Here is a 19,374-nt window from a genome sequence, read left to right as displayed (position 1 = left end):
CAGTGCAATGCTAATGTTCATCCCCACCTCACTTCACTGCACAGTGTAATGCTTAAGCAGAGAATCACACAGAACCAACATAAAAAGATATTAAACATGACTTAACATTTTAGGAAAATGTAAATTATTTAACATATCCCTTTAATCTTTATTTTAGGTTTCCCAGACATGCATTGTGAAAAAAATGTCAAAAGAAAACGTCCATTGGAATCTGTTTTAAATACACAAAAAACTTAAAAAGTATTTTTTATTTTTTCGTAATTGACACCTGGAGCAAAACTCACCGACTACCATAAGACATGTCAATTGTTTCACATGCTTAATTGCTAGAAATTATCATTTAATTGTGAACTGATACAAGAGCAATATGGTTTTTTTGAGCAGACTACTTTGCAATGAAATGACTGCTGGAGACAAACCTGTGACTTTGCCTGACTGAACAAGGAGACGTGCTTGGCAAGTACAGGTGTGTCTGAGAAAGATAAGTTAGGTTAAAAGGTAATGGATACGTTTAACAAAGCCTGATTCAGTTTAGCCAAGCCTATAAATACAGAGGACATAACTGAAGGTTATCTCACATCGGCACTCTGCAGCTGGCACCTGAAAAAGGTAAGCGGAGACATGCTTTTAAAAATGCATTTAAATACACCATTGATTCATTTTTAAAGTTTTGTTTCCATACTTGAATTATAGGGTTTACATTTCAAAGGGGTTGAGGATTAATAAAAATAGCAATGCTAGTGAGACATGCTCAAGGATAACTGTAAGCACATCGTTCTTTTTCAGTATTAATAAATGTGTAGTTTTGGTAACACAAGGCATCTACAATATAATTGTCTGGTACAACAGTGGTAACATTCTTAAAACATACCAATGCTACCACAGTGGTATGAACCCATACCATACCATATGCTGTCCTTGCAACTAATGCTGTGTTCTGATGATGGCTCTTCCAGGTTTTCTTCTGGGTAATAATACTTTGGTATAATGACTGTATCCCAATGTAATTTTTCAGACTTTGTATAGTGCCATTCACACAGCTGTTACATTCATGCTCATGTTACAAAATGCAAATATACGTATGAGACATTTGATTAAACTACTCAGCTTTTTGGTTCTAGTTTTTCTCATTTGAAAAAAGCTAGTAGTAAATTCCAGAATAGAATAATAAGCTGAGAATATAGTAGGCCTTTTGTGTGGTGAACTCCATGCAGGAATCTGTCAAACATAAATCAATTAAAAAATGTACATCTTGATATGTAATCCAACAAAAACTACTGTGTCTTTGCATTGTTTTGTGGCTGATACACCTTACTCACAAAGTGTATTTTTCATTGCAGTTTAATCTATTGGCGCTGTACCCACCTTCTTTTTGTCACCATGGCTTTGTTCAGTGTGGTGCTGGATCCTGTGGACTACATGCAGACACTACAGGCCCTGGTATCGGGGGTCTGCTCTTACCTGGATGGCACAGCCAAACCGGCGGATGCAGAGTTTGTGAAAAAGAACTTGGACCTGATTGACCGGGAGCTGAGCACAGGGCATGGCCTGCTGAAGGACACTGAGGTGCACAGCTGTGAGGACGACCTTGTGGTGGTGTACTACCAACTGGGGGCAGTAGTGAGGGCCAGCCAGGGGCACACCAAGAGAGAGACTGAGGTCTTTCTCAAATATGTGGAGGATTATCGTCTTGAGAGGCAACTTACAGCCATGTACAGCCGGTTGATGGGAGTCTCACTGCTAACAAACCAGCCAACATTGTTAGATGAAATCGTCAGAGACTACAAGCCCAAACGATGGGAACTACGAGAGTTCTGCGAGAAGGTTTAACTATTTATTTGTTTGTTATTTACTTTATTATTTTAGTTTCCAATTATTAATATGTAGGAGTTTCTTGATATTATTCATCTGGGACTCACTTTGATTCTGAGCTGCAGCACAGGAAGCTATTTCAACGTTGTTTTTTTATTCTGGTTTATTGCATAGTTCAACAAATATTGTAGTGCACTCTCACAATGATATTCAATTTTAACATATAAACTTTTACTGTACATTTAAACTTTCTGTTGTATTTGAAAAATCTGTAATAAGCCACAAGGCTGTGTATAAATATGGTGATGAATTGCTGCCGTTCCAACCTGGATGCAACCATATTGGCTCCCCTTCACAGCCCATTTGTTTGGTACTAGTCCCTTAAGATTGGTCTATACTGTAGTTCAATTGTTAGACAATAAATCTGTCTGTGGTCTCTCTAGACATGTGAAAGGAAGCCATCCAAAGGAGGTCCTCTAATATTAACAAGCCTTTACTATACAGTCCCATCGTTTATAGCCCATCAAAGACCCATTTCAAAGAATCATAAGAACATAAGAACATAAGAAAGTTTACAAACAAGAGGAGGCCATTCAGCCCATCTTGCTCGTTTGGTTGTTAGTAGCTTATTGATCCCAGAATCTCATCAAGTAGCTTCTTGAAGGATCCCAGGGTGTCAGCTTCAACAACATTACTGGGGAGTTGGTTCCAGACCCTCACAATTCTCTGTGTAAAAAAGTGCCTCCTATTTTCTGTTCTGAATGCCCCTTTATCTAATCTCCATTTATGACCCCTGGTCCTTTTTTCTTTTTTCAAGTCAAAGAAGTCCCCCGGGTTGACATTGTCTATACCTTTTAGGATTTTGAACGTTTGAATCAGATCGCCGCGTAGTCTTCTTTGTTGAAGACTGAATAGATTCAATTCTTTTAGCCTGTCTGCATACGACATGCCTTTTAAACCTGGGATAATTCTGGTTGCACTCTTTCCAGAGCAGCAATATTCTTTTTGTAACGAGGTGACCAGAACTGAACACAATATTCTAGGTGAGGTCTTACTAATGCATTGTAGACTTTTAACATTACTTCCCTTGATTTAAATTCAACACTTCTCACAATATATCCGAGCATCTTGTTAGCCTTTTTTATAGCTTCCCCACATTGTCTAGATGAAGACATTTCTGAGTCAACATAAACTCCTAGGTCTTTTTCATAGTTCCCTTCTTCAATTTCACTATCTCCCATATGATATTTATAATGCACATTTTTATTGCCCGCATGCAATACTTTACACCTTTCTCTATTAAATGTCATTTGTCTGCCCAGTTCTGAATGCTGTCTAGATCATTTTGAATGACCTTTGCTGCTGCAACAGTGTTTGCCACTCCTCCTATTTTTGTGTCGTCTGCAAATTTAACGAGTTTGCTTACTATACCAGAATCTAAATCATTAATGTAGATTAGGAATAGCAGAGGACCTAATACTGATCCCTGAGAATTAATCTTTTATGCGGGACTTTGTCAAAAGCTTTCTGGAAATCTAAATAGACCATGTCGTATGCTTTGCAGTTATCCATTTTCACTGTTGCATCCTCAAAAAAGTCAAGTAGGTTAGGTCAAGTAGGTTAATCATCTGTGAAAACTTTAATACTGAGAATGTAATTAACCAGTTTCATAACCGTTGCGCAAACAGTTCTTTAGATACATGTAAAAATGTGAGTGTGATATGCAGACAGACAGGACGACAGACATATAGACTGAATAAACCATCATGGCAATGTTTCAGGATAATTGGAAGTTCTCTATATAAAAGTAAAGTGTAATATACATACTTACAGCCGCCTCCACTGTATTCCATTTATGGGGATTACATTATATGCTAATCAAAATATTTATTTAGTTGTCTGGTTTGCTGTTTTATGTGGATTCCTAAACCTGTCCCTGCCCCTTTTAGTCTGTGCCGGAGCGAGCAGGTACGGTCCTGGCAAAGATGATTGTAGCTGAACCAATCAAAATGCTGAACTTTGTGAGAGGAGTCGGGAACCAATTAAATATTTCTGATTGAACAGGTTGAATTCAGCTGGCCGATGTTTTGAATTCAGAACACATTTTGACAGGAAGACCTGATTCATAACTGATGTAACAAGGAAATAACTTCTCAAAACTGCTTTATGACCAGGGATATGTTAATAAAGATATCAAAACAATATGATTATGCTGATAAAAGATTTTTCAGGAATACGTACAACAAAACAGGAAGCTAGGGAAAGTAATGTATTGTATTTTAAACACTACAGTTTGTTTCGTAACACTTTACCATACAAAAACATTGAAAATATTTTCCCAGTTTCTGCAGTGTTACTGCCTGGAACCAATCACTGTGGATGGACATTTGCATGGTACAGTACAGTCTGCGGTTTGCAGTTAGTTGTCTAGTATAACATATATTTATGTTCTTATTCCAGGTGAACTTTGTCCTGGGGACTGGCTTGCTGTGTCTATTCACTCAGGCCTCCCTGACAGGCAGAGACCAGGCCCTCCTTATGAAAACTTGGTCTGAGAAGATGGCATCCCTCAGCAAGAAAATGAAGATGGCAGGCTGCCAGTGTTCAGACTATTTTCGGGAGCAGGCTAAAGAAGATGTGAAGAGATTGATGGAGGAGGGAAAGAAGACAGAGGCCAGATGGGAGGAGCAGGCCTCAGCAATTCTCAGAACCCTGGAGAAGAACTATGACTGGCTGCGCTGGGCCGTGATGGTGACACAGGAGAGAAGGAGGAGTGGGGAGGTTGTGGAGGAGGGGCAGACTGAGGGAGGTTGCTGCAATGAAGGAGGTGTGGAGAAAGCAAAATGTGGTAACTTAATCTCAGTCAGTGACCCCTCTGGGCTGCAGGTGGTGGCTTGCTACAGCGGGGCCCCCTCCTCTCTAGATAAGGGGCGTATTCACCAGTTGATCATGGATCTGGAGTGGAAGATCCCCAATCCGCCCCCAGAGGTGTACGCCACCATCGAGGCTGAACCCCACTATGCTCGTACCTACTTGGCCTCCAGGATGCTGAACAAGTTGGAGGAAGGCCTTGACAATGGTGTCTCTGTGCACGTGGTACCCGGAAAGATGGAGATGAAGTGCAACTTCCCCCAGGCGTCCTTCTTCCTCTATGAATACAAGCACCGCCTAGCCTCAGGTACTGTTTGCATCTTTGGGTAGACCCTTATAAAAGTTTACATCAGTATTTTTGCAGTTTTACCATGCTTTTACTGTGTGTTATACTGTGCATTTACTGTAGTTTACCCTGGTTTGCCATGTTTATTAATATGCTTTACCAACATTTTGCTATTATTTACAATGCTTACATTATGCTTAATTACACCTTGCTATGCTTTTACTATTGTAAAGGTGGAAGACTGGGTACTAGCTAAACTATTCAACTGTCAAGATATTGCTTAAAAATGTATCACATTTTTAAAAATAAATATATACAAATAATAAATAAATCCATTCATGTCTTTTTCATTTTCATTCGTCTCCATGCCTGAGATTGCTTAACCTGTAGGCACTACCTAGAAGTGTCAGCCAAACAAAGCAACTCAGAAACAAAGGAAAGATACAGGTAATGGCAAGCAAACAACTTAACATAAAGAGAGACAGGCAAACACATGCTTTTCACCTCTTGAGGTATAGTTCAAATCCAGCTCAGGTTGTGATATGTGACTGGTTTGGTCTCCACTTAACAACCAGTGCACATTGGTCCACATAAAAAAAAATAACAGCCAACTTGAAAATATTTCCAGTCTCTGCTTAAAGTGATTGTAGCTAGCAAAATACTTTCTTAAATCTTGCACTTCCATTGACTATATAGGTCTCAAATATGGTGCATGCAGACACAAAAACAACAACCAGATACACTGAGAAACAAGCATTTTATTAAAGAGTTAAGTTCATTTTTAGTTTGTTCAATGTGGTACAGAAGTTGTCTGTCCAGGGAAAGCAGGATGATACATTATGTCATGGGGTTTGGGAGGGATTAGCTATTTGGCATTGGACAAAGAAAGGATGAGAGGACAGGGGCTAGTTAAGAATTGGCTGGCCAACAGGAGGGTAGTGTTGTCAATTAGCCAGAGAAGGGTTTGGCAAGATTTTGATGTATTTTGTAGTGCTTGTTTACTACTCTGAGACATTGAAGATCTACTGATAAAAATGTCTGATAATGTGCGTCAAGCTGATGTGTGTGGAGGAAGGATGCTGTGTAACAAAAACTATATGTGTGCTGCACAGTGCTCTTCATTACACAACTTGCTTCTGCACCCTAATTATCACAGCCAAGTAGCTCCTTACTGGTATTGTGGGGGAATGGTTGCATTCTGGAGGTTGCCAGTAGCATAGGGCTTTTGTACTCATAGTAAATGTCCCCAATGAAAACCTGTATCCCTTCAGCTCCACACATTGCTGCATCCACATGATCAAAGGGCAATGGCCATTCCTTTACCACTTTGCGCGGCGACTCTGACATGTCAACATCAAACATACGTTTTCCTGTAGGGAGGTTAGTGGGGAGACAACAGGAAGAGATGGAAGAAAACTGGTTAGGAAATAAATAAATAAAATATATACAATCACTCATCGTTTTTTATTGAACAGCTCTGAATTGTGCAACAGGTTGGAGATTCTAAGCTATTTAATGCAAAAACGTCAATCAATTTCTGTCAGTGTGGCTAAACCAAGAGACAGGGCTGGATTAACCCATCATGGGGCCCTAGGCAATCATACAACTGTGGGCCCCTATCTTATATGAATAACAACAAATATACAATTATATATGTATTGTGAAAGGTTGACCCTCTCTCGAGTTCGTTGCCCCTTTAAAAATTGACCCAGACACCGAAATAGATTTTCACAGCGCGGTTGCGCTAATTTTAATAAACACAAAATCAAAACACACAAAACCAAATAAACACCTAGCTCTTATCGAGCACTAACTACACACGCAGGAACCTAACTAACGCAGGACGGCTAAGCCGTTTCCCTGCCCCACAAAACAGTTTAGTACCGCACTTACTTTTCAACTTTCTTGCTCGTTCTCTCTGACTGCTGGGAAGCAGAGCACCTCGTCTGCCTCCTTCTCCTCAGCAGCCCTGAGCAGACTGACTGCTCTCCTTTTAACTGCCCACTAACGCTCAGGTGCGGACAATCATTAATCAAACAATTAACAACAGGTGCATTCGCACATCTTTTCTCTCGCAGGGAGGTTTTAACCCCCTCCCTGCTGTCTCACTCCACCTGCTTCCTCACAGTATATATTAGCTTAACTCATGCTCCACCAATTTGCAAAAGGTATCATTTTTGTTTTTAAGTTATTATACATGGTTTTGATCAAAAATTATCAATTAAGCCGAATTCTAGTTATTAATTGTGACGATTTATTACTTTGGTTGTTCGCAGAAGCACCTGAAACCTCTAGTAGAGCAATGAATGTTTGATGCATGTACTGTAATCAGGTGGAATCTCTTTAAGTATTTTAGTCTCTGGTAATAACATGATGTAATAAACACCACTTTATGCAGCTTTTAATTTTCAATACAACATTACTAACTAATTACATTAGGGACACGTATTAATACAGATTTTCCCCCAGATATCAGTAAGCTGACTTTTTAGAACAACCCAAGAAATTAAAACAGAACCCTACAGACAAAACTGTTGAAGAATGCAGGGAACTGACACAAATTAATTTTACTTTACTGTCAAACTGATCACAATTGTGGGGCACTGAAGCTTGAAATATCAATTGAGGCTCCAGCATGCCTTAATGAGGCCTGCCCTACCTTGAATGATGTGCACCAAATGAGAGTTCCCACACAGGAAGGCAGCATCCACTGGTCCCTTCACTCCCAGCTCCTCTTCCACTGGTTTGGGGTAGCCCTCTACCAACGTGTAGTGTACGTCAGACTTGTAGATGTACACCTGATCTCCCTGAGAGAAGAGACAGAGAACAAGTAACAGAAATTAATTTCCATTACAGCATTAACAACAAGAAATGGAGACATCAATACTTACTTGAATTCTTAGACTTACTTAGTACAGGTAAAATTTCTGAAACTGAACAAATCAGTAGAGGCTACTTAGAGGAGGCAAGGGAGGCAGTGCCTCCTCAACAATTCAAAGTAAAAAAAACTAACTATATATATATATATATATATATATATATATATATATATATATATATATGTTGTGTAGCATTATAATCAGGGCTTATCTAATGAAATTGGTGCATAACCAATAAACACCGGAAAACACAGGAAAAACACTGGAAATGGTTACTCCTCAATGCACATTGACTTCACTTCTTTCCCATTGAAAAAAAAAAAAACTACTACTACAAAAAAACCTACTTTTCCGAGAAGTTCCTGATTCGTATCCATCATTGATTTGTTCTGAGTGTGGAGTAGTGGTTAGGGCTCTGGACTCTTGACTGGAGGGTTGTGGGTTCAAACCCCAGTGGGGGACACTGCTGCTTTACCCTTGAGCAAGGTACTTTACCTAGATTGCTCCAGTAAAAACCCAACTGTATAAATGGGTAATTGTATGTAAAATAATGTGATATCTGTATAATGTGAAATAATGTATAATGTGATATCTTGTAACAATTGTAAGTCGCCCTGGATAAGGGCGTCTGCTAAGAAATAAATAATAATAATAACCCACCCCAACTCCTGAATGGCAGCAAATTCTACATTGCTATTGAAGATTCCACTTGTGAGATTTAAAACAAGATTACAATTACAGTAGAAGGCTTGTAATATAGCTTTCAAAGCTATATTAAAGTAAATAGTGAGAATTAAAATTTCTGGCAAAATGTAAAAAAATGCTGAGACACACAAAAACCTCAGAAGAATGTGCCCGTGCCATAAGGATTTTGTTGTGGAAGACAGCAAAGGAAAGATGGTACAACTAAGTGTACAAGTACTATCGAGTTACTACTATTGTGACAGAAAAAAACAGCCAATCATTTTGGAAAATAACCAAAAACAACAATTTCATACAGTATATAAAAAGCAAAAGCCTCCCCCCCCCCCCCCCAATTTGCATAAAACTTAAAATTAATAAAAAAAAACACAAAAAGAAGACCTAATTATAATTTAATAATGTTCAGTAAAACAAAAACAAAAATATTGTCAAAAATGAAATTAACCTAAATCCTAGATTCAACATTCATATGGTAACAGCAGTTCTGGCTCCTCATGGGAGACAAGGCTCCATTATAAACTCCTATCTGCTATTAACCACAGTACTAGCAGTAGCAGGTCATGTGATCTGAGCACAGGTTTTAATTGGAGGGGTCTAGAGAGTTTTTTTTCCATCAGAGGAGACAAGCCTCTGATACAAACTCCTATCTGCTATAACCACACACAGTACAGTACTAGCAATGGCAGATGACTACTATTCCCAGAAGACACTGCGCGTCCCGTATGCCCATATTTTCCCCAGTGCAGGCAAACTCGTTCACTCTCTTTTTGTCTGTACAATCGGTATAGCAAATTAAGTCGCTAGGATGTGCTTGATTTGTTGTCTGCCTTTCTCCTGCCTTAACAACTTTGTTTAGAAAATATTGTGCAAAGTATGTTCGTGACGTGTTCCTGAAATCTAAATGCTATATTCATGTTTAATACAGTGCATTTTTAAACATACACTGGCATAGAATAAACTGTGATGGGTTACTGTTTTCTTTTTTTTCTGTTGGCCAGACAAATTGGGGTAGAACCTGTTCAGACTGCACTTGCAGATCTCTTGGTCTACCCTTACTACTACGCACTGGACTTGCCTGACATAAGCACCACGTTACTGGATCCTCAGCTGATGCACTATCCTTGCACGATTGCACTACTAATATGTCATTGTAGATATCATTTATTGTAATCCTATCTTGATGCATCCTAGTTCATATTGTATTTTAGTAGTATTATTTGCACTTATTGTAAACTATACTCTTGCATTGTAACCCTGTACAGTACTGCCCTGTAACACTTGTAAGTCACCTTGGATAAAGGCGTCTTTTTCAAATAAACAAATAATAATAATGATAATAATAATAACAATAATATGGAAAGTGTTGTCAGTCAAGCCCTCTTTTAACCCTCTCTTTTAAGCCTTTTTTCTGCCTCCCCTTTTTTTTTGCCCACCAGCCACCACTGGAACAAATTAATTTAAAACCGGATAGGAATTAACAGAAATATATTAAGAATTACTCAACTTATAGGGCAGGATTTTCAAAAGCCAGTGTTAATGTATCGAACTCATGCTATAGTAACAAGAGCTTTAGTAGCAAGTGATTTTCAAACGAAATGTGTTAAATAATCAATCCATTAATGCTTTGAAATTGAGTCGATGAGGTTGTTAATGAACGCATTTCTCGTTAAAAAGCTTAATTGTCGCAGGTCATGTACATCACTTCCTGTCTCAATGTCTATAAATATGGGGAACTCGTTAATCAAAATGCATGTAAATGAGATCAAGGCGAGACGGCCCTCTCACCTACAGCAGCCAAATGGAATATCTGAATGAAATAAAAAAATCAAAAATAAAAAATGAAATAAAAAAAATGGTAATATCTATTTTGTGTATATTTTATAAACTTATTTAAAATTGTGCATTTTGTCATGCAGAATGTACATTTATTTAGAACACTTCACATATAAAATGCTGATTTACGAGTATCTGGCGTGTGGGTAAAAATCGGACGGCACAGATTTAAAAAAAAACAACTAATAATAATTAAACCCATTTACCCTCATTCGAGGGGGGATTTTGCCACAGCTTACTATATACTCTTTTAATGTGCAAATAAACATTTAAAAAAATACCGTAAGCCGTCTATGTATATTGGTTGGAATTTATTTTCTTATTACTTTTGTATATATTTTAGTATGTACGATTGTAGGCTATAAATACAAACGTTTCAATTGCCATTGGTGTTTGTAGTTGTTAGTTATTATACATGTATATCATGTATTTAACAATTTATTAAGTTTTTAATATTATGATAGCTCCCTAACCCAATACACAATTTGTTGATAGTTAATTGTTCAGTGAATTCCTCTAATCATGCATTTTCTCTGGTACTGTTTGCTCGTCTCTACGATAAATAAACTCAACATGATTACAAGTAGCCACCGAGCATTTTATATGCATACAAACTTGTAAAGCTGAAAGTGTACGTTGTACATAAAGTGTGGGGGGAGTCTGACAACATTACAAATACGTTAGACAAAATCCATGTCAATGATCGCGATCACATTCCTAGTGCATCACTGTGTGACGCCTGTTCTTCGTTCTTGTGTGGACAAGACACAGTGTTAAAAGCCAAGGACGCATTGCAAATCTACAATCACCTAAGGAAACTTTATTGTAATATCTAATATGCTGTTTTCTATACCAAGATTTCAGTTGTATAATTCAAATAAAATCTACAGTAGATGTCAGCTGTCATATAATGTACGTATGCAGAATTCAAATAGGCTCAAGTTGCATTGGTAATTTCTTGGTAGTAACATTACACTGCAAATAACGGTATATAATTTTAGCAATACAACAAACATTCCGTAAGGTTACAAATGGTTGAAATAAGTGAATACATTGCATTCATAACCACAAGTATAGAAAAGGCTAAAATATTTTCATAATTACAAATACTGAATTATCGAGGTAGTCTGTAAGAAACTAACCCTGGTCCTGTACACTCTCTGTATCATCAGCATCACAGCCACGGTCTGTTAAATGTCTGTTTCAAGGCAAGTTATATACTCTTTTGTTAATTAAAACCCTCCTTTTCCAAGTGCAAATTAACGACGCTTGAAAATGCCAAAATCAATGCTCATACCGATTTCTTGATTAACATTGGAGTTATCATTTATGTACTTTTGAAAATCCTGCCCATATTCTCTTCTAATTGATTCATTTTTTATACTGAACATTAAAAAAAGACCATTATGGGACTACTTCATAATAAAAATGAATACATAAAAACAGACATAAAAAACTAATTTCAACCACTCCCTCCTTCCATTTCTTCTCACAGCCTTCCTCTCCATACCTGGATGAAGTACATTTTGTGGTCCCAGGTGAAGACAGCATTGATGTGGTCATGCAGTTCCTTCCAGTTAGAGGTGATTGACCAGTAATGATAGCCATCCCTTTTCGTGTCCAGGCGCAGGAAATAGTCACCTGGGAGGTATTGGAGAAGTAACAAAATATTGTATCACTGAGTAAATCTATCCAGTTTCACAAACATCTCCCCATTAAAGCTTGACAGCAGATAAGAGCAGGTATTGTTTCTTTCCTCACTGGATCTTTCACACTGGAACTATGTGGACCGCATATGATAGGGTTATTGTTTGTGCCTCGATCACTGTTCGTTCCTCTCACCTCGGAAAGCATATATCTTGCCCTCATCATCAGCAGTGAATGCATCAAATGGTTTTCCACTGCAGCGCCCAAAATGTGCCTCTCTGGTTTTGTCTCCATGGCCTGCAGTTAAGGAGGAAAGACAACATGTCACTTTGAAAGCAGGTAAGAGCAACTATCAGAGAAAGAACAGAGCTCTCTCTAGAGCAGGGATAGGCAACAGGCAGCCCAGGGGCCGCATCTGTCCCTCCAGACCATTTTTTTCCCTGGCCAACAGTTAACAGATTCTGCTGATACATTTTTTATTTCCTAACCATTTTCTTTTTTTGCTATGATAAGCACATTCTAGGTCTAAAGTGCCTTTTTCAATGTGGAAGACCAACTATAGTACACTGTTAATACATGATTAATCGTATGCTAACGTGGTGTATTGTAGCAAATATTTCTGAGTTATGCATTATGTAGGCCTGTTAAAAAAAATGTATGGCCCATTAATGTTTTTTAGTCGATTTTGTGGCCCTTTACTCAGTGCCGACGCTAGGATTTACAGGGCCCTGGTGCAAGACTGTGAAGTAGACAGTAATCAATCAAGTAACAGTATATCCAAACATTTTAATAAAGCAATTGTGTAACAAGATGAATCAATTCGACGAATAACTTGATTTAGTTAACACTGAAACATATTTATAGCTTAAATTAGTCACAAAAACTTATTCATCATAGGCATCAATTGGATTTTTAAAGTAATGTTATCAAGTACAAAAGTTGTCTAGGTTTTTTAAATGTTTAGTTCTTCTTGTGTCTAAGGCTGTAGCCATTCGATTCCGTTTTAGATTTAGGCAGTCCAGCGATTCCCCATTCCCCCAACCCCTGCATAGGGGTGTGTCTCTGTTCTTACCTCTGTCAGGACACTTCATGAAATAATCTCGGACATCCTTGGGGTAGCCTTCAGATACATGTCCAGTGACAGGGTGGAAACGCTGGAACTTTGTGCCCTGGAAACAGAAGTAGCGCTCCAGCCACCGGTATGCAGAAGTGCAGTTCATAACTGCTGGCCAATCCTTCTCTTTCACCGAATGAGTCAGCAGGTCATAGTGGTATACATGTGATCCTTGGAAGAGAGAGAAAAAGGTCTCAGCTCTAATCCTTCAGCCACACAAAATTCACGTTCCTTAGCTTAACATGTAGTCCCTTAACACTAACCTCCAGACCACACACCTTCAGTTTCCCAATTTTAAGCACTAGGTCATTCTTCCAGTCTTTTAGTTCTAATCGCTAGCCCCTATTTTACCCAGTCCCTCAACCCCAAACATTAAAAGTAATTCACAGTCTATTTTAGCCCAGATTTTCTACCCAATTTGGAATGTCCAATAATTTCCCCCCCTCACCGCTGCAATCCCCCCACAGTTTAGGAGCCCTGAAGGTTCAGTGGGGGTCCACCAATCCCACGATGAGCCAGCTTCCTCTTTAAACCCAGGAACTCGAGAACGGATGTCAGAGATCTACCGACCTCTGGAGGACAAAGGCCAACCCTGCAGGTGTCTGACTTTGAGCTCACTGGGTGCCTGGCCAACAGGGTTTGTGGTAGCACGATGAGGAGAAACAGTCCCTGCCAGTTTTGCCTCCCTAATAAATGGGAGCGCCAGAGCCAAAGTGACGCTCCCTTTGGAATCCCCAGCAGTTCATTAACTCTAACTGCTCAAAGCTCTGAGGGTCCAACTTCCTCCATATCTTTTGGCACTAATCAAACTTCCTCCCAGTCCCTGAGTAACAACCACTAAGCTACACCATGCTCCCAGCTCCACAGAACCAACAGTAAACCACACTTAACAAAAGCCATTTGGCCACTCTGCCATCAGCTTTAACTACATTCCATCCTTTACGCTGGAGTAACCCAACTCACCTTTAAAGAAGAGAACAGAGTCTGTTTTGCACTCTCCAGATGGACATTCCACAGCAGCATCCAATTCATTTGGGATTCCTGGGAACTCACTGTTGATGAGTTTGGGAAAGCCGTCTTCTAGTGTGTGGTTGTAGAAACTCCAGACATGGTCACCCTACAAGAGAGGGAAACAAAGGTACAGAAAACTACATAGAAATACTTTGAAACCTCAGGCTCAATCTGCTTTGGGTTTTGTTTGGAATTCAATACTTAACAAGAGTTTGTTTTTCTTCCAAGCAGCATTACCTTGAAGATGAATACCCGGTCATGGTCTTCAGGTTTTACTTTGTGGTGCATCCTGAAAGCAGCATCAATGCTCCCATGTAGCTCATGGAAAGTTTGATTAGTAAATTCAGAGGAGCCTCTGTACCCCTTCCACAGGTGATCATCTGCAACAGAGGTTAATTAATATAGTGCGTGTCTGCATGCTATAATACACAGGATAGGCAAACATATATATACACAGTTATGCATCTATATGGCTTGAAAGATTGTTTGATAGTCGTGTCCTGCAGTTTTGGAAATATTAGGAGCTAGATAGCAGGAAGTGCCTCAAGTCAAGGCCAAGGGATATTCAAACAATTCAGCACCAGCGTCACTGCATCACTGTGAATCAAACACAATTGATGCCCTAATGAAAGCTATTGGACAGCAAGTATAAACAAAGGCACAATTGGTCCAAATGTATTTCATTATCCGCCAAAACTACACAATCAATACTTTGCACCAATGAAAGCAACCAGTCCTGTTGCCAAGTCAGCCAATCACAGTCTGTCAGCTCGATTGGTGCTCAGCATCTTTCAACAACAACAAACCGAGACACAGACAGTTCAGTAATATTGCTCCATTCATATATCTGGCACTGTCCATTTATTTAATAAAGTTATTTGTTTTTTCTCTAATTATGTGTGTGATCCTTTATGAACATTTTTAAGACTATTTTCTTGCAACTCTTCTCAGCAGAAGGGTACCCAGCGAATCAAAGTTACCCAAAGTTCAATGTAAATCTAGGTTTAAAAGTGTTTTTTTTTTTCTAATAGCAGTAGTGCTCTTTATAGTCAGCCTATTCAACTATATTTACCTCAACTATTATTTGTCATTCCACCCGATTACCTTTAATGAAGTAGGTGACTCCATGCTCGTCTAGAGTGATGGCATCAAACTCTATTCCACTACAGCGAACAAGGTCATGGTGATGACTGTGTTCCGGGTGAGCGTGTTGATCAGAGTGACCATGTTGATCAGGATGAGCATAATCTTCTTTGTGATGAGGATCTGGGGTAAAATCAGAAATAAGTCCTTCTTGATGGGTGAATTTTCCCGACTTATGCAATCGTCAGTGGTGTCAGGTTACTGCTGTGCCAGGCCTGTGCAAAAGTTCAACCTCTCCCCCCCCTCCACCCCTCCACCCAGGACGAGTGTTGTTTTTTTGAGGCTCATGAGCTATATTTAGAAACAACCCTTGAGTGTTAATGTTCAGTTAAGTATGCTTTACTAATGTAAAAACTATTTACCTGGCACAAAAATGAGTACATCCACTCTATGTGCTGTTTCTAAATTTGACCTTATCTTTTATCTCAGCACTATCAATACCAACTAAAAATAAACAATGGAGCTGAAGGATTCTGATCATATGAGAAGGGTCAGATAAAAGCCCATTTCCTTGACATGGGAAGGCTGCATTTTGCATAAGCCCTCTATTGAAATAAGATCCGTTACCAAATGATTTTCAATGGTAAAGCAGTGGCAGTGTTGCCCTCCTATTTTCCATATTTAAGGAATATATCAGTACGTTATCAATATGTCTCTGCTCCCATAGTGTACATCTGAACCAGCAACTCACCTGAGTGGCCTTCTTTGTGGTGCCTGTAGAGTGAGAGAAAAAGTAGACTTTAGGAGGTGGGCAAAGAGAGATAACAGTGCACAATATTCTGCCGAGCCTGAGCGGGCTCTGTTGTCTGTCATATTCCAAAGTTTGTTTGCTGTTCTGTATTTCAGATCACAGGACACAGTGATGGCAGAACTTAACAGAAAAAAGAAACAGAAAAAAGTAATTTGATTACTTAACATTTAGAATTGCAGAATGGACAGTAAGTATTCACTATTATGTTAGTTCTGAGTGTTTTTTTTTCTTTGAACAGAATAACGAACTTTGACTTCAGACTGCTCTATTTAACAATATTTGACGCTTTATCTCTTCATGTAGTTTTTCATCCTTTCTATAAATCATGTTGACTATAGTCCACATGTAATTTAAATATGAGAAAAAGAAATATGAAACAGATGTAAATACAGAAAGTGTGATAACAGCATAATTTTAAACCTAAATTAAGTAAGTCATGGCTTATCTATATAGCTCAATGTAAAATGGGGTCCAATGAAACCCAGATACCATATACCATAACTTTTGATCAGTTGTTATAAAATGTCAAAATATATAGAGAATAAGAGTTAAGCATTGCTGTGTCAGTAGTTAGCTATGAAATGAAACAGTAAAAGTTTGGAGAGTACTCACGGTGGTGCAGCCAGGCACAGAGTCAGAACCCAGCTCAGGCAGAGGGGTAAGGACAGGAGTCTCATGTTGAAGGTCTCTTGGGATGGATTCCTCACAATAGGGTGCTCTGGCTTGGTGGAGCCACTTATTTATACCTTCCTCGTGTGGGGCTGGGGTGTGGGGGTGTATTGATCTATATATGGGTTAAAGGGAGGCATCCAAAAATGATTTCACAAACCTGACAGTGTAGAATGTTGTGAAACAAACACCCCCCACCCCCCTTCTAGTGTACATAAAAAGTGCCTTTCATCATAAATCTGAAAGGGGTTGAGATTCTGGTCAAGGCAATTGTGGGCAATGGCTCTGTAATACCATTTTTTATATATTTTTAAGGGACCAACATATTAAAATAGAGGGGAATGAGGTGGGAGGGAGGAATGGAGTGTTTTGGTGCTCATTACAAACGTGCAGTATGACTATGCTGAGGAGAGATGAGGATTCATTCTCTTGCTGCCACACCCCCTTATTTTTTTGTTCTAGACTAAATAAATATTCTTTCAGCCTGTCATTGTAACTCAGTCCTTTACGCCCTGGGATTAATCTGGTTGCCCTGCTTTGGACTCACTCCAGGGCCACAGTACCTCTTTGGTGCTGTGGTGATCCGAATTGTACACAGTACACTCACCAGTGCATTATAGAACCTCATCATAACCTCAGTGTATTTATACTCTACACTTTTGGTCATATAACCAAACATTCGGTTTTCCTTTTTGATAGACAGCACTGTCTATTACAATACCAATGTCTTTGTCTTGTTGAGTCTGTTGTAGTTCCATCCCCCTAATTTGGTATTTGGATCTTATGTAACACTTTACATTTCTTGACATTGAATTTCATTTGTCTGGTTTCTGCCCAGTTCTGTATGCGGTTTCAATCTTTTTGGATTTCTTGGGTGGCTGTAGACATGTCGGCCACTCCCCCACGCTTTGGGTTGTGTGCAAATTTGACGTTTGCTAATTATCCCCCGATCTAAATCGGTGGGCCGAGGACGGAACCCTGTGGCACTCCACTGAGTACATGGCCCCAGGTAGAAGTTTCCACTCTTACTACTCTCTGCTTTCTGTGTTTTAACCAGTTTTGAATCCACTTCCATGTACTGTATTCCCACAGACTGCAGCTTGAGGATTAGCCTTTCATGTGGCACTTTGATAAATTATTTTTGGAAGTCCAAGTATATGATGTCATGGATTCTGCTTGCATCCATCATTGCAGTGACTTTGGAAAAGTCAGACAGGAGTGCCCTTTTCTGATTGCCTGTTTTATGTCTCCTATGATGCCATTGCGATATAGATACTCCTCTAGTTTTCCTCTTAGGATAGATTTGACTTTTCTTTTTTTTATCTTATTAAGAACAAACATGTTTGCAGACTTGGGAGAGATCGACAAAACCGGTACTTCACTCTCTAGCATCAGGTCTTAAACACTGTACAAAAGATTATGGTTCCCTTGCAAGCCCATCTGATATTTTTCTCCTTGATGTATTAACTCAGGGGTCTGTTCTGACTCCTCTTACCCTGTACCACATCAGCATATTTCTTCTTTTTTTTTAAAATTTGAAATACCCAATTATTATTATTTCAGCCTGGCACCTCATGTGTCGGAGGACCACGCAGCTCTGGGCAACTTACAGGCAGGCCCGCAGGCGCCAGTTCACAGGTGTCGCTGGTGCATGGTGGGCTGAGGACACCCTGGCCGACCTAATCCCTATAGGTCATTTTCCATTTTAGATCTTATAGTTTCCTTAAGTTTACTTATAATAGAAGTCAGGCTTATTGGTCTGTAGTTACCTGGTTCGGTTTTGTCTCCCTTTTTGTGGATCGGTATTACGTTTGCTATTTTCCAGTCTGTCAGTACAACCCCTGTGTCAAGAGACTGTTGCATTATTTATTTATTTCTTAGCTGACGCCCTTATCCAGGGCGACTTACAATTGTTACAAGATATCACATTATTTTTTTACATACAATTACCCATTCATACAGTTGGGTTTTTACTGGAGCAATCTAGGTAAAGTACCTTGCTCAAGGGTACAGCAGCAGTGTCCCCACTGGGGATTGAACCCACGACCCTCTGGTCAAGAGTCCAGAACCCTAACCACTACTCCACACTGCTGCTGTTGCATGATCTTGGTTAGCGGTTTGTAAATAACTTCTTTCATTTCTTTCAGTACTATTGGGAAGATCTCATCTGGCCCAGGGGATTTGTTTATTTTAAGAGCTCCTAGACCCTTTAACACTTCTGCCTCTATGTGGGGCATGTTGTCCGTGTCCTCATTTGTAAAAACCTGTGAAAAGTAATCATTTAATATATTTGCTATTTTTTTTTCTTCATCTATGATTTTGCCATTTGTGTCTCTTAGACATTAACCTCCTCTTTGAATGTTCTCTTGCTGTTATAATATTGGAAAAACATTTTGGAATTGGTTTTAGCCCCCTTAGCAATGCTCATTTCCATCTCTCTCTTGGCCTTTCTAACTTCCTTTTTGACTTGTGTTTGCAGTTCCAAGTACTCTTTCTGTGTACTTTGTTTTTGGTCCCTTTTAAATGCTCTGTAAAGTGCCTTTTTGCGCTGAATATTTTTTTTAATTGATCTATTAAACCATTTTGGCCATTTTGTTTTAGATTTAGATTTGTCTACTTTTGGAATGTAATTGTTCTGCGCCTCTAGTATTACATT

General features: G+C 39.1%; 2 protein-coding genes across 2 annotated transcripts; one reads left to right on the top strand and one right to left on the bottom strand.

Moving 5' to 3' along the window:
* The first annotated feature begins 279 nt into the window (after nt 1-279).
* LOC131737863 (uncharacterized) lies at nt 280-5,236 on the top strand. The gene is made up of 3 exons (XM_059029645.1): nt 280-609; nt 1,341-1,824; nt 4,273-5,236. The coding sequence occupies exons 2-3, from the start codon at nt 1,381-1,383 to the stop codon at nt 5,011-5,013; spliced, it is 1,185 nt and encodes a 394-aa protein (XP_058885628.1). The 5' UTR covers nt 280-609; nt 1,341-1,380; the 3' UTR covers nt 5,014-5,236.
* A 473-nt stretch (nt 5,237-5,709) lies between these two features.
* On the bottom strand, nt 5,710-16,794 carry LOC117406487 (hemopexin-like). The gene is made up of 10 exons (XM_034010562.3): nt 16,662-16,794; nt 15,990-16,012; nt 15,260-15,421; nt 14,393-14,535; nt 14,108-14,261; nt 13,103-13,315; nt 12,226-12,327; nt 11,894-12,024; nt 7,629-7,776; nt 5,710-6,339 (listed from the first exon to the last, which is right to left on the bottom strand). Exons 1-10 carry the CDS (start codon nt 16,724-16,726, stop codon nt 6,113-6,115), a joined length of 1,368 nt encoding a protein of 455 aa, XP_033866453.2. The 5' UTR covers nt 16,727-16,794; the 3' UTR covers nt 5,710-6,112.
* Nucleotides 16,795-19,374: the final 2,580 nt, after the last annotated feature.

Source organism: Acipenser ruthenus, chromosome 8 (assembly GCF_902713425.1).
Source record: "Acipenser ruthenus chromosome 8, fAciRut3.2 maternal haplotype, whole genome shotgun sequence".
Classification (NCBI taxonomy): Eukaryota; Metazoa; Chordata; class Actinopteri; order Acipenseriformes; family Acipenseridae; genus Acipenser; species Acipenser ruthenus.
Note: the sequence above shows the minus strand (reverse complement) of the source record. Positions and strands in the feature narration are given on the sequence as shown.

Coding starts and splice junctions, on each gene's coding strand:
- LOC131737863 (XM_059029645.1), top strand. CDS start 1,381: ATGGCTTTGTTCAGTGTGGTGCTGGATCCTGTGGACTACATGCAGACA. Junction 1,825..4,272: donor TACGAGAGTTCTGCGAGAAG/GTTTAACTATTT, acceptor TTCTTATTCCAG/GTGAACTTTGTCCTGGGGAC.
- LOC117406487 (XM_034010562.3), bottom strand. CDS start 16,726: ATGAGACTCCTGTCCTTACCCCTCTGCCTGAGCTGGGTTCTGACTCTG. Junction 14,536..15,259: donor AGTCACCTACTTCATTAAAG/GTAATCGGGTGG, acceptor CCTCTGTTGCAG/ATGATCACCTGTGGAAGGGG. Junction 6,340..7,628: donor TTTGGTGCACATCATTCAAG/GTAGGGCAGGCC, acceptor ACCTCCCTACAG/GAAAACGTATGTTTGATGTT.